The 18,142-nt window shown below is 40.7% G+C and overlaps 1 protein-coding gene across 9 annotated transcripts in view; it reads right to left on the bottom strand.

Annotated features, from left to right (window-relative positions):
• The window catches only part of PML (PML nuclear body scaffold), a 41,890-nt gene that overhangs the window by 23,414 nt on the left and 334 nt on the right, over positions 1-18,142 (bottom strand). For 8 of the 9 annotated variants that reach the window (XM_079126616.1, XM_079126618.1, XM_079126621.1 and 5 more), the window contains exon 2: positions 16,061-16,527. In XM_079126616.1, the coding sequence (XP_078982742.1) occupies positions 16,061-16,527 (467 nt within the window). The remainder of the gene's footprint in view (positions 1-16,060; positions 16,528-18,142) is intronic. The other variant, XM_079126617.1, reaches the window with a different exon arrangement.

Genomic DNA, 18,142 nt, shown 5'->3' with positions numbered 1-18,142 from the left:
TAGGGCTTGATCCTCCTGACCAAACACTGGAGACTTATTCCAGGCCAGCAGAGGCTTCTGGAGAACAGAGTGTGGGAGAGAGGAATAGGTGTTGTCAATGGATCACAAGTGTTCAGCTCTTCCAGCCTTAGGAAATCTGATCTAAGTAAGACAGATCGTCACTCAGAGACAGGGTCTGTGACTAAGGTAAGCAGCACCTGGAGCAGAGACAGGACTGGGTAGATGTGGGTCTGATGTTAACTCTATGCCCTTGGCCACCCACCCCCTAGAGCCCCCAGCCCTCTGATAAGACTGAGGTGCAGACTTTGAACTGGAGTGACCCATCCAGGGGCTCTCCTCAGGACAGGAACGACCTTCTTAGTTAACTGACCTTAGTCATCCAAGGGACACTCACCGAGTCAATACTGTATGCTTGGCAAAATGGGGGAGACCACAAGTGAGGTGGGCACCTGCCCACAGGGAGCACCTCAGCAAGAACCCAAACCCAACACACACATAGGGAAAGGTCTCTTTGGAAAGGCAAATAACTTACTTGTTCCTGTTCCTGGAATATTTAAAAGAATAAACTAAATGCCGTTGAGTTAATCATAAGAAATTGCTCAGCAAAGTGGCTAGATTGTAATAGAATTAACAGAGGGTTGCGGGGGCAGGTTTGGGGGCGGTGCTTAATTCTATCCCAGTAAAGCAAATGGAAAAAAATATAGGGGCTGGGAGTGCAGCTCAGGGGTAAAGTGCCTGCCTGGCATGTGCAAGGTCCTGGGCTCAACCCCAGCACTGAAAAAGAGAAAGAAAAGAAAAGAATGGGGGAAGGTGCATGGTCCCATTCACAACAGCAATACCCCTCCACAAAAAGCTACAAAATACCTAGACATAATCCTAACATGATATGAAGAAAATGACAAAAAAAAAAACACTGAAAGACTAAAAAAATCCAGAAAAGTATAACAAGGTCCCAATTAGAGATACCAAATAGTATAAGATTAACTCTCAAGTTAATACAAAGAATTAAAGGAATTTTAATCCAATTGCGAATTAGATTTTGATACTGAGTCAAATGAATGGATAAACAGCAAATAGCTAAAAATTTTCTGAAAAATCAGAATAAGGAATGGGACTTTTCTTAGTTAAAAGACACTTTTCATAACTGCCATTATTAAAAGAGTGTTGCTTGGTGTAGTGGCACATGCTTGTAGTCCCACCTACTTGGGAGGCTAAGGCAGGAGGATCAGTGTAGCCCATGAGTTTAAGATCAGACTGGACAACATGGCAAGACCTCATCTCAAAAACAAGCAAACAAAAACAACAACAAAAAAGAACACGGTACTCAAACAGCATCCCAAATTAAAGGGATTTTCAAGAATGGGAACCAGGAAAACTGGCTGGCACTGGGGGAGTGGGGGCAGGAACCAAATGACAGACTTGCTTCTTTCTTCACATACAGATATATTTCCAATGGATTTTGGAGTTAAAACGAGAAAAACGACACGTGAAAGAGAAATTGTAGTCAACTCTTTATCTCATGATGGTAAAGAACTTAAAATTGCCCAAGAAATGGAAGAATCATACAACCCACAGATGCTACTGCCTAAAAATTCAAAACTATACTTTTTTTTGCAAAGACATTCATGATTTATGTAATGCCATAAGAAGGCAAGTTATATTACATTAAGTGTTGTTCATTTTGTTTTAGATGATGACAGGAGACTGCAAGAAGGGAAAAGTCTATGGTAATACAGTGGGAGTGATCTCTTCTCCCTCCACTCCTTCTCATCAATTTAGATCTTCCAAAAGTTTCTATAACCAATTCTAAGCCAAGGAATTTGGACTTTAAATAGGAGGCAATAAAGAACCCTCAAAGAATACCCCATGTAGGCATTACAACAAAGCTTTCTCTCTTTCCCTGGAATATAGTTTTGCTTATTCCTTTATGACTGTTCAGTGAATTTCCAACCTTTTTAATATTTTAATAGAAGCCTTGACAAGTTTTCTGGGTTCTCAGCTTCCCCATCCTAAAGTTCCCATGTCTAAACTGCCACACCAGGGCCACAGAACAGCAGAAAAGGTATGAATTCCGGAGGAGACAGCTGGGACTGAATCTGAGCTCTCCTAGTCCCTAGCTGACTCTTTGAGCAAAGTCTCTCTGAATCCTAATTTCTCCACCTGCAAAACAAGAATGATAATGCTTCCCTCATAGACTATCATGAGGACAAGGTCAGGCTGGTATATATGATGTGCCCAGCACAATGCCAGTACACACTGGGCATTCTGGAGCTATCAAGGAATAGGGGGCAGTAGCCACACACATACATGGTGGAGGTAGCCCTGATGCTGAAGGGTGAACCTCTCCAGCTCAGACAGTAAAGAGACAGCACCACTGAATGTGTTCCCTGGGCTGTCTCCTTCCCAGCATACACATGTCATTCTGGTCCAGTCACACTTCCTGCTGGAGACAAAGGAACAGGTCATCTCTGCTGTTTTAGAAAACAAGGTAACTAGAATACAGGAAGAAAAAGCGCTATGAAAATAGAACTGGTGGAGCTGGCACCAGAGCAGGACGCCAGGGAAGGCCCTGGTTTGCCTGAATGGCCCCCCAGTCCTCCACCTCCACACGGCAACTTTAAGCTTTCACTTTGGTGAAGTAGCAAAGGAGCAGCTCTTTTGGAAATTCAGATAAATACAGAGCAATTAAAGAAACCATCAGTCATTTAAACAGTAGTATGAATATTTAACCAGAACAATTTCATGCTATCTCTTTGGTGCCAAGATATGAGGAAACAAGATTTCTAAAGCCAGAGAGAGTCATTCTAGAACCTGGATTATTTTAGAAGAGTGAACACATTGTTTCTACTGACCTCCCCCCAACTACTCATTGTTTTTTATTATTGTTGTTTTGTTTTTTTGTTTTGGGTACTGGGGATTGAACCCAGGAGCTCTTAATCTCTGAGCCACATCCTCAACCCTTTTTATTTTTAATTTTGAGACAGGATTTTGCTAAATTGCCAAGGCTGACCTTGAACTTGAGATATTCCTGTGTCACTTCCAGAGTCGCTGGGATTAACAAGCATGCGCCAGTGTGGTTGGGTATTCATTGGTTTTGAGAAGGTGAGGAAGAGACAAGAAAGCCTGAGAACTCAGAGAGGAAAATACAAGAAGTTAGAGAAGCAACAAGGAAATAAGTGAGAGAAGGAAGCACTTTCTCTTTCGCATATCTTATGCTGGCCCTGCACACAAGAATGAGGAAGAGAAAGTTCACTTATTCTGTAAGTAGCAGGTATGTTGCTGCACGCATTCCTGCTCCTCTTCCCTTCAGTAGGGCAGTGAGTGGCACTGCCACTTGACAGCCACTCAAGCCAGGGACCACAGGGTCATCCCAATGGATGCTGGATCACTTCAAAAAATAATTCATCATTCAGTGTCCTGGGTGAAAACTTTAAAAAACTATGGGAATGAGAATATAGCACAGTGTACAGCACTTGTCTTGCATGCATAAGGCCCTGGGTTCAATCCTTACCCAGAAAAAAATTTTTTTAAATGATGAATAACCACTTCGTGAAGGCATGAGCCTGGGGTGCAAAGATGGTAAAGTCAGAATTCTGGCTCCTCAACCTGTCACATCAGTTCCCATTATTGCTGCCTTTGTTCTTGCCTTGATTATTGCTCATCTCCCAGGGCACCATCTTGTACTTGGCCTTTTTGCCTTGGTCTCTCCAATCCCAATCTACTTTCCTTAGTGTCATCAACATGGAATTTTTTTTGGCAGGGGGAGTACCAGGGATTGAAGTCAAGGGTACTCGACCTCTGAGCCACATTCCAGCCCTATTTTGCATTTTATTTAGAGACAGGGTCTCACTCAGTTGCTTAGCACCTTGCTTTTGCTGAGGTTAGCTTTGAACTCCTGATCCTCCTGCTTAAGCCTCCCAAATCGCTGGGATTACAGGCATGCACCACTGTGCCCAGCTCAACATGGAATTTTAAAAGCATGATTATTACCATCAGAAGTAGAGGTGATAGCAATATCACCCCTTACAATCAAAATTGTGTCTGTCATATCTGTTATATGCTAAGAAAGGAAATTCAATTTTTGGAGGAAAGTTAGATCACCTGGGGAAATTCATTGACTTTCCTAACAATATACCACAATTATATAGTATTAAATGCTGGCAAACATTAACATAATATGGATTTGCCGGCCAGTAAACATTGCAAGAAATAAAACAAAGCTTATTACCTAGAAAATACAATGATTACTGTTATTTTTACTTAAATCTGATTTGCTTTCAGTAAGTGAAATGTCCAAAGAGATGGGAATAGCTAAAATAATCAGTCAATTAAAGGTAAGCACAAGTAAAAAGATGTTTCATGTTTAAGGTAACAATAACACAACACTACAGTAGACAAGTAACATATGGTTAAAAACAGTTCCATTTAGTTGTGCCAATCTTGAAATACCTCACCAACCCTAAAAGCTTTGGCAGAACATATCCCTAGTGTAAAATCTGGATAGCAGGAATTTGTTACAAAATTCGATTACTAAGTTAATCATAAATGTTAATTGAATCCAGTAATGTAGAAAATAGGCAGTAACTGTATGTGACATAAATAATTCTGATATTCTCAAGTACTTTTAGAAAAATGTGTAGAAAATTATTCTTATATAGCTTTGATTGTATATGGTGGTTCTGATATTGGTTACTCATTCAATAGTCATTAAATAAATAAGTTCCCTCAAATTGTAGTAATATAAATGTTAGTTCACTAATCTGAAAACACTTAAATCAACAAAACAATTGTAATCCTAGTGGTAATAATCCAAGAAAAAGAAAGCAATGAGAAGGAAGAAAACAAAGTCAGAGGAGGAGGAGTAACAAAAAATTTCATTGAAGGAACAGAATTTTTAGATTGAAGGAGCATTCTGTATTCCAGAATAATTTGATATGAAATGCTTAACACCAAGACAACTTAGTTAATTAATAAATTTCAAGAATTTATTAGATTTCAAGACAGAAAAAGCAAATCAGTTTGGCCTCAGCCCTCTGTTCATGAACATTAGATGATCGAAGACAGTGTATCAGTGTCTACAAAGAAAAGACTGTGACCCACGACTATTATACCCAGCCAAGGTGCCATTCAAGTGTAAGAGTAAGCAGAGACATTCTCAGCACCAAGAGACTCAAGGAACTCAAAACACAGAAGACCTTCTTGAAGAAACTGCTTGTTGATAGCATCCATTCAAAGAGGAGCTCAACTGAAATACAGAACTTGGGGGTCAGGGATGTAGCTCAATTGTGGACTACCTGCCTAGAATGGGTGAGGCCCTGAGTTTGATCCCCAGCACTGAAAAATTTTAAAAATAGTAATAATAAAATAAATAAATAAATATATATACAAAATTTAGAAAAAGCAAGGTTAAGGTGAAAGAACCAGTGCCAACCGTTATAGCCCTTTTTACATGGACCCAAAACTAGAAGAGTGGGAACTGAATATTCCTGATCTTTCATAGCCAAGATTCAGTTACTACTGTTTAATATGGAAGCATTTCATTGAAAACAAACTAACATACTTAATGTCTTAGTATTTTTTGTTATTAATCTTAGAGGGATCTTTTAAGATTTGTTTTGAGATGCTAGGGACTCACACATGCTAGGCAAGGGCTCTACCACTGAGCCCCTAGAAAGATATTTAAGAAGATATATCTTTGAAGCTTGGCAAGTCTATTTTTCTTTTCTTTTCTTTTTTTGGGGGGAGGATTGAACCCAGGGGCATATAACCACTGAGTCACATCTTCAGCCCTTTTTATTTTTTATTTTGAGATGGGGGTCTCACTAAGTTACCTAGGCTCACTAAGTTGCTGAGGCTGACTTTGAACTTGTGATCCTCCTGCCTCAGCTTCCAGGGCCACTGGGTTACAGGAGTAAGTCTAATTTTACGTTAGTTCTTTTTCTTCTGTTAAATTCAAAGAAAATTAAGTTTCACAGTGCTTAAACAGAAAGCTTACTTTTAATAATACAAGCTAAAGGGAAAACACAGTCTTGAGTTCTAAAGAATTAGGAGCAGAATTCTTTCTGCAATTCAGCCCCTATTGCTTGTTGCAGGAGCCTGAAGGTAGAGGCCAGCATGAGCAAAACAGGTGCACCTTGCAGCCTGTTCTCTGCAAGCTCTCCTTGTGGGGTAGCTCCTTGACCTCTCACCTCCTTTGTACAATGGAAATAATTCTCTTCCCCTACAATCCTGTAGGAGGGTGCTGAAATTAAGATAGCACACGGAAAACATCTCAAAAGGCAGGATCTTGCTCTACTGTGTGAAGAAGGAAGGTGTAATCCAACCAGAACAGTCCATTCCCTGGCCCCACTGGAAAGGGGCTGCCCAGGTCCCCAGGAGGAGTCAGGGTGCTTTGCTTGAGACTGGCTTCAAATATATCCCCTGTAATCTACATACCTGGAGTACTTTTCCTTTGCAGTAGTCATTTTCTTAAGACATATTAAAGGTGCATTCTATATTCTGCCATCATTATGGAATTGGACTTCCCTTCAGGGAGACACACACTCCTAATTCTTGGTCCAAGAACATTTTGGGAGCATATGACTTGGGTATAAGCCAACCTGAGTGTCCCCCAGCAGCCTGAGCAGTCTTTCAAGGAGAGAACCTGATCCAATTGCAGACACATTGAAACTTGAAATTCAAGGAGAGATTCTCACTGTCTTCCCCTAGATTTGAGATTGAGGGTGTATAGCTTCTGGCAGAAAGCTAAGTCACAAGAAATTCAGAGAACTTCACCCTGGGACATGATCAGAATATCCAATTGGGTCAGGTAAGAGACCAGCTCATCCTTATTCACTTGTATGTCATCCACCATTCATGTTTTTGCTTAAGCCACTAACTTAAAATGTTTCTCAGTAATTTAAATGATTTATTATCATCAAAACTCACAGAAACTAACAAACCTCTTCAACATACAGCTCAAGGACTAGAAAACCTCTTCAACATATAGCTCAATACTGACTCTTTTACCAAGGTTTTCCTAATTCTCCACCTAATTAAATGCAAAGTCTTGCTTCTTAAAATTGCTGTGGCACTTTATCTGCACCTGTGGGTCCTTGCCATGGGGCACAGAACTGTGCATATACAACTTATCCACGACTGAAGCTCTCTGTAGATTCAGACTCCAAGGACACCAATTCCCATTCATCCAGCAACAGCCATCCCAACACCAGGCATGGAGAGATACCTCATACATGATTGCTTAATGGCTGGCTGGGCAAATGGACTGATGTAATTCCAGTTAGCTTAATTTTATCAGTTCAGCATCAACTGCTAACTTCAATCTTGTGTTCAACGCCCTTCTAAAATGTCCAAGGCCTCCACACCTAAGCAGTGGAGCCCATTCCCACAGCTGGAAAAGGAGAGATCAGTCTCCATGAGAACTGAGACAGGGCCACTAGCCCTAACCCTGATCTTGGCTTAAATTCATTGCTTCTTTCTCTAAAATATCCAAAGGGACTGGTGGAGGGAGCCCCTTTTATCCACATATTATTCTACCAAATGGAACTTTGAGGTTCCTTTATGAAAAGGAAAATAGTTGCTCTTGCTCTAAAACCAAGTCCCCCAAGTAAGTTCACAGAAAAATTTGGAAAAGAGTCATTTATTGTTCTTCTGTCTTGCTGCCCAGCTTCTCCCAGCAGCCCTTCTTCTACCATGTGGTGTTTCTCATGGATCAAGAAGCAGTCCTGGTATCACCATCTCCAGTAAGATGAAATTTACTCAGCACTGCATGTGGGGCATCAGGCAGGGCTGGGACTGAGGAAGGGCAGCAAGATGCCCAGGGTACAAACTTTAGGGCAATGCTCACTGTAGGTTCATGAGGGCAAGGCAGGTGAGGGCCTCCTTAGAGCTCGCACCTTCAACAGTAGGCTGGCTTCATCAGTCCTACCCCATTGGCATCTGTCCTTTCTTTCCTTCTTTCTCTGCCATACTGGGGATTGAACTCAGGAGCTACTGAGCTACATCCCCAGCCCTTTTCATCTCTCCTTTCTTTTTCTCCACACTCGACCTTTTCATTTTGAGACAGGGTCTCCTTAAGTTGCCTATGCTGGCCTTGAACTAGAAATGCTCCTGCCTCAGCCTCCCAAGACACTGGGCTTACAGGCACACATCACCACGCCCAGCCAGCATCTGTCTCTTCCAACTCCTCTTCAGCCAGCAGCTTGGCCCTTCCCTGCTCTGTCAGCAGTTTTGTCACTGAATGCTCTGCCCTGACCCTGCCTGGGGCTGTCTGGATGCTTTTTAATCACCTGTTGCCAATCACTGTAGCTTCTGGTCTTGGGAACTTTCTCCCACTTATGATCTGGCACAGTTCTTAAACTCAATTAATAGATCTTTTGTTTTCTCCATTGAAATACAATCCAAGTTCTAGGCTTTGATGCCCCTGGATTAATTCCCCTATCCCAACAGACCAAGTTTTAGACATATAGGGACCTCAGCTCCACCTGCAGTCCTAGGCACAGGGAGTGAAAGCCCCCTCACTCCCAGCCAGTGCTTCCCAGGGCTCCCTGTGGTCCTGCATGCCCTGGTAATGCGAGATGCCAACCTCCCCTCCACCCTTCCATCTCTGCCATCTTACAGGCCTCATTCCTACTGCATGGCCTCAGACTCCGAATGGGGCTCCTTTTCTCCTGTTCAGATTCTTCAGCTTCAGTTTCTGAATATATTCAAAATATGGTGTAAATCCCATCAAAATCTTGGTGGAATGGGGTGAAATATAAATAAGTATGCAATTAAATAAATAAATACTGATCTCTCTGCTCCTAAAGTTGCCCCATTGAGTCAAAGTAGCAGAGTATAGGGAGAGAATTTAACCATGCACTCCCTCCTCAACACCCATCAGTGGGATTCACACAGTAATCTACTGGATATCCACTGGTAAGACAAGGGCACGTGCATGAGAAAGGGGTAAGCTGAGTACGTCCAGTGTTCTGGAAATTGCAGGTTAGAGTCCTAACTTCTTCCAAGCCCTGTCTGATCCCAGCTCACTGTTTTTGTCCCTGTTCCCATGTAAACCCCATTATCACAGTTCCAGAGATGCAGACTCACCAGTGCCTCTGCCTTGCACACATAGCCCCTCTTCTCTGTCATCCTTACACAGCATGCTGAGTGTGACATCTTCTTGAAAGGGACCTCCCCCTGCCAATCCAGGCTAGGCACATGTCTTTTCTGGGATCACTGGCTGTTGTGCCTGCCTGCCTTCTTCCGCTGTGCTCCCACAGTTGCCTGAACACACACTGGATGTCAGCATATGCTGGTCAAGGGCTACTGCCACATAACCCCTCTATGAAAACACAGGCACAACGGACAGCAAGTGACACAGGCTTCCTCATGCCACTCTGAAGTCTTGATTATTCATTGCCAATTTGGTTCTTCTACCACATGGTAACCTCACAGAGAGCCAAGTTTCACTCTAGCTGTTCATATTTATACCCCATTTATCACCTAGCAGACAACATGCCACAAAGTAGGTGTGACACGAACATGTGCTAAGAGAATAGGCTCCACAAGCATGTTGATCAAATGCCAGTAGCCAGAGGGTACCCCCACACCCACACCAGTCCTGGGTTTAAAGCCACCTCTTGAACTGCTCCCCAGTATGAGCCCCAAGTCAGCTCAGTAGCAAATGATGGGGTGGTTTATTACTGACTTAAGATCAGAAGGTAGTTGTGGGTTATTCATGGAACTGAGGTTTTGCAAAGAAATAGTGAGTTTTCCCTATAAGTACTGGTAAATAGTCAAACAGTGAGCTGGGAGTATAGGTGTATGGTCTGTAAACAACATGGCCAGGTTTTTTTATAACCATCCTCCTTGCTCAAGGGACAAGAATCCTGCCTTCTTGCTGGCTGGACCAGCCTTGCCCAGTGTAGTGGGTCAAAACATGACACTTTGGCCCACTATTATTCTGAGCTGGAGGCAAATGAGAAACAACAGATACAGAAAACAGCCTTCCCAAAGCTTCCTTTATATGAAAAAAGCAGAAACTTCTGGGACATGAAGGCTGCTATAAATCTCCTCTCTCAGGGAAGATTTATGGTCATGACGAAGATAAAAAGTTGGCACCAAGACGGGCCGCACAAACAACCCGCACTCCTTTAGTTTCCCTCTATGTTTACCTTCCTGCAGTTGCCACCTTGGAAATCTTTTCTTTCTTTCTTATTTTTTCTTTTTTTTTGTTGTTGTTTGGTTTTTTGTTTTTTTGGTACCAGGGATTGAGCCCCGTGGTGCTTAACTACTCAGCACATTCCCAGCCCTTTTTTTATATTTTATTTAGAGACAGGGTCTCACTAAGTTGCTTCAGAACCTCGCTAAATTGCTGAGGCTGGCTTTGAATTTTTGATCCTCCTGCCTCAAACTCCTGAGCCACTAGGATTACACTGCACTGGCCCTTTTCTTTCATCTTATCACTTCTTTAAAACTTTGTTTTTCTTTTGTTAAGATGCTATATAAGTCGAATTCTAACCGACTCTTATTCCTGGATACTCCCATGTATAAGAACAATATACAAGCTAATAAACTTGGCGTTTTCTTGATTATCTGTCTTTTGTTGATCTAATTTCAGGGCCTCAGCAGGAGAACCTAAAATGGATCAAGACTGGGGACAAATACACCTACTCCTCCAGTGGACATGGGACTACTTATAAGCCGAGTCCATCTGGGGCTCTGGGAACAGCTCTGTCCTCACTGCAGGAGAAGGAAGAGTAAACTGTGCTATTTGCAATTGCTGCCAGCCCACATCAGCTGCCAATACTGAACAATCTGAATGTCAATCTTTATGTACATAGTCATGACCCAGAACCACAGGACCTACACAGAAATCAGCAGTCAAAATGGAAGACCTGACAGTAAGTCTCTCAGCCCCCAGTGAGAAAGGGATGACATAGGAAACAAAACTTTGGTACATGCTGACTTTTTTTTTTTTCCCAGAGATATTTAAGAACATAGTACACTGAGCAAACAAGAAGAGGCTGTCAAGGAAAAGCATCCTGAGAACACTAAGCTCTTCTGGCAATTAAAAAACAAAACAAAACATGATTGCTGGGGAATAAAAACAACCCCACCCAGGTAATAAAACACTGAAAAATGTCTACAGGAAAAAAAAGGAGTTGATGAATTAGAAAATCAGTTCAAGGAGCTCTCTGAGAATCTGTGCGGAAAAAGGCAAAGTGATAGAATCTATAGGAAGAAAAAAGGAAGATGATATACAGGATGGATTTGGAGTTCCAAATATAATGATGTATGGTAATATCCATCCATATAATGATAGCAGTAAAAATCAAAACAAATAGGGAATTAATATATAAAACAGTAGAAGACAAATTTACTGAGCTGAAGACTTGAGTGTTCAAATCAACAATGGTCATGGAGGATTACTGGAAGAAGAGAAAGACCTGTACCCAATACACCTTTTCAATGATTTCCAAGAAGAAACAATTATATAAGGATTCTTAGCAAGCAAAAAACCAGACTACTGATAGAGGAAAAATAATTAGAATTACTCATTTGAAATACCAGAGGCTAGAAATTTATGAAGAAATGTTTACATTTTCCAAGATGTAAGAATTGTGATTGCAACCCCAGAATTTTACAGCAAACTAAAATTTCCTTTATGTGTGACAGCAAAATAAGGACATGCAAATTAAGACACTTAAGGTCCAAAAATAAAATAACTAAATTACTTGATGTTATAGTATTCCAGCCAATCACATTAAATATTTCAATAAAGGGAAAGACAAAGAAAGAGAGAGAGAGAAAGGGGCGGGGAAAGAAAGAGAAAGAGACAGATATACTAGAGAAAAAAATGTGAGCAATGAAACCAATTAAATCTAAGGTTATGACTAATTGTATTGTGATTATGAAGCTTAATAATTGTTAAAATAGATATTTAAAATAGAAAAGGCAATAATCTGAAACCACAAGTTAACATTATTTCAACTCAGTATGAAAGTAGGAAGGGAAAGATAGGGAAAGAAAAAGTATGCTAAAGGTTTTATCTTGGCTGGAAGAAAAGTCATATTTTACTCTTCATAGTGATAGACAAAATAGGTTCTAATGTGTGTGTACCTATACATGTATGTGTATGTGAATATATATGTGTGAATATATAGAATCTACTTGTAAACCAGGTGCAGTGACACATGCCTGTAATCCCAGCAACTTGGGAGGCTGAGGCAGGAGGATGGCAAGTTCAAGACCAGCTTCAGCAATTTAGCTAGACCCTGTCTTAAAATTAAAAATAAATAAATAGGGCTGAAGATGTAGCTCAGTGGTAAAGCACCACTGGGTTCAATTCTGGTACCACACACACAAAAAACCTACTTCTACACATACATATCATGTGCACACATTCAGTCAGCCTTCTGTATCCACAGGTTTTATATCTGTGGATTCAACCAACCACAGATCAAAAATATTTTTAAAAATTACATCTGCACTGAACATAAACAGACTTTAAAAAAAATATCCCCTAAATAATATAGTATAACAACTATTTAAATAACACTCACACTGTATAAGAATATATAGGTAGTATAAGTGACCTAGAGGTGACTTAAAGTACATGGCAGGTAGTGTCTTTGGGGGTGTGAGGGCAGGGACGGAGGAGTCCTGTGACCAATTTCCCTTGAAATGCCAAAGAGGAAACATATTATCATATCCAAAAATATGAAAACTTACAAATTCATTAAAAGATATTAGTATAAAATGTACAAGAAAACCTGACAAATCACACACATTTCATTCAAAATTGATTACATTTACAGCCTAGCACAGTGGTACATGCTTGTAATTCTAGCTATTTGAGGGCTGAGGCAGGAGGATTGCTAGTAGGTCAGCCTGGGCAACTTAATGAGACCCTGTCTCAGAATAAAAATTTAAGAAAGTCTTGTTAGAGCACTTGCCTAATAAATGCAAGATCTTAGGTTCCATTCCCAATACCACAAAAATCTTTATGATTACATTTATGAATATAGATAATAGCCTAAATAAAATATTACTAAATAGGAACTAGCTGTGAATTAAAATAATAGAATATCATGATCAAGTAGGGTTTTTCCTTTTGGTAACTAAAAAATGGTCAACATAAAGAAATACATCGATTTTAATTTTCATAGTAAAAAGTGAAAGGACACCCTCGCAGAATCCCAAATGACATCTATTCCTAAGGTAAAAATGAAAACTACTGGGGTTCAGGATGTGTCTCAGTGATAGAACATTTGCCTAGCAAGAGCCAGGCCTGGGTTTGATCCTCAACCTGCAAAAAACAATAACAAAAACAAAAGAATAGTAATAACAAAATTCTTAATAAACAAGGAACAAAAAATAAATTTCTTTTTTTTGGGCGGGGAGTATCGGGGAATTAAACTCAGGGGCACTCAACCACTAAGTCACATCCCTAGCCCTATTTTGTATTTTATTTAGTGAGAGGGTCTCACTGAGTTGCTTAGTGCCTTGCTTTTGCAAGGCCAGCTTTGAACTCTTAATCCTCCTGCCTCAGCCTCCCAAAAATAAATTTCTTAATGTGATTTTAAGAAATTATCTAAGGACATCAACAATAAACATCATACTTAACAAGAAAACATTAGAAACTTTCTCATTAAAGATAGGAACAAGATTAAGTTGCCTTTTCTAATTACTATTATGCAATATTGTTCTGATGGTTCTGGACAATGAAACAAAGCTATAAAAAGTGGCAACATGTATAAGTACCCAGAAAATGAAAAACCCTACAACTTTCAGATGATATCATTGTTTATCTAGACTATCCAAGCAAATCAATTGAAAAACTTAATAGAGCAAATAAAAGAACTCATTGATGGCTGAATATTAATATACATAAGTTAGGATTAGTTAGGACTAATCATAATCAGTTATAAATTATAATATAAAATGATCTCACTATTGAGTATTACAATTATAAGTTCAAGACCTATGTAACTAAAACTATAAAATCCAAAAGAAATAACCAGAGACGAGGTAAATTATCCCCAGATTTATTGCAATTTCAATTGAAAGTTTTGAAGAATGGGAAAAAGCACAGAAAAAGCATGGATAGTCACATTGGCACAGGACAGATTTATAGACAAACTCATGACTACATGGGCATTTAGTATAAGATTTAAAAGGGCATTTGAGATCAATGGGCACAGTGACTATCTGATAAATGCAGTGGGGAGAACTGGTTTTCCATTTGGAGCTGGGCATGGTGGTGCATGCCTCTAATCCCAGCAGCTTGGGAGACTACGGTAGAGGATCGCAAGTTCAAAGTCAGCCTCAGCAACTTAACAAGACCCTATCTCAAAATAAAATATAAAAAGGGGCTAGGGATGTGGTTCAGTGGTTAAGCACCCCTGGGTTCAATCCCTGATTAAAAAAAAAAGAAAGAAAGAATGAAAAAAATCCATTTGGAGAGAAAAACAAAGTAATGATACCATGCACAAAAATAAATTCCATATAAATTAAAGACTGAATTATAAAAACAAAACCATGAAATTATTATTTATTTATTTTTGTGGTGCTGGGGCACTGAAGTACACCCCCCCAGCACCTAAACCATGAAATTACTGAAATAGAATATAGGAGAACATTTTTAACATTGGCATGGTGGTGGGGGGAGATCTTTCCTGAGATGCATAAAAGCCAGATATCATGAAGAAAGAAATGGACAAATTTGACTACTTAATACTAAAGGCTTATCTGAAACACTATACTGTGTACTAAGTGAAATGACAAAGGTGAATGATAGGAAAATATATTTGCAGTATAACAGCCTCTTGCACAAATAAAGGGACTAATTCCTCCAAGGGGTGGTGGGGACAGGCAAAGGAGCTAAATAAACAACTCACAATGTTGCTTACTTAGGAAATAAACAGAGGAAACCCACAGGGCTAATAAACAGAGGTGGGGGGAACCACTCAACCAAAACGATCAGCAAAGAAATGCAAATTAATATTATAAGCTGTTCAGGAAAGGGGGACAGGTAGGGCTCTGCCATAAATTCAGCCGATATTGCAGATTATCAGCAAAGTACAGTAGTTTTCAATGTGTCAGAATGAACAAAGAATAACTTCCCATTGCACGTGCTCCCCAAAAACTAATACAGTACATACTAGGAAGAACCCTATATAAACTATCTATTTGAGTGGTCAAAAGTTCATTTAATGTATGCTATCTTATTGGTTAAAAGAGAGGGAAACAATACCTTATAAGACTACCTGGGCTGGGGATATAGCTCAGTTGGTAGAGTTCTTGCCTCGCAAGCACAAGGCCCTGGGTTCAATCCCTAGTACCAAAAAAAAAAAAAAAAAAAAGACTACTCTACCTGCATATATGTTCACATAGAAACTGCAAAGAAACATTCAAAACTAGTAACAAGAACGATCACAGATGGAGGGAGGGAGAAGAGATGGAAATTAGGCAGACAGGAATAGAATGGAGATGGTGCAAATTATTTGTGAACCATATAAATGTATTACCTCTTCAAAAATGAAATGAGCACCTGCTATTTAATAAAAATAATTATATGTGGATTTGGTTTTTTTTTTTTTTTTTTTTTTTTTTTTTTCATGTATACATTCACAGAAAGCACAGCCCAGCGTTAGGATTTGGACTTTTCAGATAGAAACAAATAACTGTGTCTGATCCTAGAACCCAGCCTTATTGAGATTCCCTTTGGCACTTTCGGAAAATTCCATTATAATTCTTTCTAAAGGGTAGTTTGGTAGTATATTTTTTAGTGTAAAAACGTAAAATTTTTATACTCCACCTATCAGTGGTCCTTCTAAATATTTATCCTAAAAAACGACGGATAAGGGTGCAATGACGCTTGGGCGTGGGGTTGGAAACTACATTATCCACCCACGTGGCAACTTATTGTAAAAACTGGTGTCATTGCCACAGAGCCTGCAGGTCCTGGGACCACATTTTGAACTGCGAAACCCTAAAAGCTCCTTGTCTGCCTTGGTGTGACTCTTTTCATCTTTGCTCTACCCACGGGGCCACCCACCCAGCGCTGTACACTCACCTAGTCAGCGCAGGGGTGCGGTGGTTGGGATTGGAGCAGAAGATGTTATTGGACTTGCGCGTGCCATCCAGGAACTCACGAGCCGACTGGCTGCGGAGCTCGGCCAGGGGTCGAGCCTCGTGCTTGAGGAACCACTGATGTGCCTCAAAGCATTTGGCGCAGAGGAGCTGCTCACACTCGAAGCACCAGAAGTCAGCTGGCTCTCTGCAGCGGGTGCAAGCCGCCTGTGCATCCAGGATCTGCCGGTACATGGACAGGCGCCGCTGCAAGCTCTCAAAGAATACGTTATCCAGGGCCAGGGAGTCAGCGCCCTGGGGCTGGGGTGCCTGGCAGATAGGGCACTGCAGGCCCGGCGCCTCCAAGCATCCTGAGCACAGTGTATGCAAGCAAGGCAGCAGCTTGGGGCACTTGGCTTGTGTCTGGCATCCCTGGCAGTGCAGGAACTGGAACTCCTCTTCCATGGACTGCTGGAGAACCAAAGAAGGAAGGTGAGGCCAGAAGTCCCAGGAGTCCCCACCCGCTGGCCACCAGCCCATTCTGTTGGAAGTCAGAGTGGGACCTCACATTCCATACCAGGCAGTCATTTAATGATACAAAATCCTGGCTTATCAGCACCCCAACTCCCCCATTTACTCAAGCTTTCCAAATCTCATCATACAATCTACTTTCCCATCATACATAGTATTAGACCCTGGCATATAAGAATGCATAGAATACATCCTTGCCTTGCCTTCAGTGAACTCAGTTTAGATGGTAAATATACTAAGCACCAACCTCTTTGTAAAATACTTAACACAGTTTGGGGGGAGGCTCAAAAAGTTAATCACAGAATTATTATATGACCCAGCAATTCCACTCCTAGATATATGCCTGAAAAAGACCTGGAAACAAAGATTCAAATACATATTTGTACACTAATGTACAGAATAGCATTAGTCACAATACCAAAAGGGAACAACCCAAGTGTTCATTAATAGATGAATGAATAAACTGTGTGGTCTACAATACAATGGAATATTATTCAGCCTTAAAAAGAAATGAAATTCTGATATCTGCAACAACATGGATGAACCTTGAGGGCATTACATTAAGTGAAATAAGCCAGACACAAAAGGAGAAACACTGAGAGATTCCACTTATATAAAATATCCAGAATAATCAAGTTCATAGAGAAAAAGGTAAATTAGAAGTTATCAGGGAACAAGGAGTTATTGCTTAAAGGGTACAGGTATACGTGGTGATGAAAAAGTTCTGGAAATCGATGGTAGTGTTGGTTATACAACATTATGAATGAACTTAATGCCACTGAATTATACAGTTAGAAATGGCTAATATGGTAACTTTTATGTTATGTGTATTTCACCATAACAAAAAAAATGTTCCGCCAAAGTGCTCAATACAGTAGTTGGCACATGAGAACTACTCATAAATTTTAACTAGTACTGTTAAGTAATATTATTCTTAGTTTTAAAATGCTAATAATATAAGTTACAGCAACATGTTCTCATGAAAGGGAGCAAAAGGGCCTGGAAAAAACATAGAACAAGGTGCCAAGTAGTTGTTTTGGGGGTGGAGACAAGGGTCCCCAGGAGAAGGCTAAGGCAAAACTTGCAAGAGGAGGACTTAACAAACTCCCTTGTGGGTGAGAGGTGGCCAGGAAGGGTGTTCCAAGAGAAGGACTGGGACTTCCTTGAGAAGAAACCACATGAGCTGCAGCTAGGCCTTGGCCAAGGTAATTTCTCCCATCTGGGACACAGTTCTTCACTTCTGATCTGGGAACTTGGGTGTGTGGTTTGCCATGCTTGGGACATCCCGCTAGCCCCAGGTAGTGCAATAGGGCTACTACCTCCACTGTCTCTAACCTGAGGTCCTTCATCTGGGAAAAGCCAAGGCTCCAGGCTGGGTGGAAAGGAGGAAAAGCGGTCTGCTGCCACGGGCCCTCCGCATGTTTCCCAAACTGCTCAGTGGAGAACGACAGTTCATAGTGGTCCCACCAGCTCATCTTGTTTCCCCTTCCTATCTATCCAGGCCTTTCGACTACCCCAGCCAAGAGAGTCAGGACTCTGGTGTCTGGCCTTCGCT

This window comes from Sciurus vulgaris (genome assembly GCF_902686455.1).
Source record: "Sciurus vulgaris genome assembly, chromosome: 2".
Taxonomy (NCBI): Eukaryota; Metazoa; Chordata; class Mammalia; order Rodentia; family Sciuridae; genus Sciurus; species Sciurus vulgaris.
This window is presented reverse-complemented; position numbering and strand designations above follow the sequence as displayed.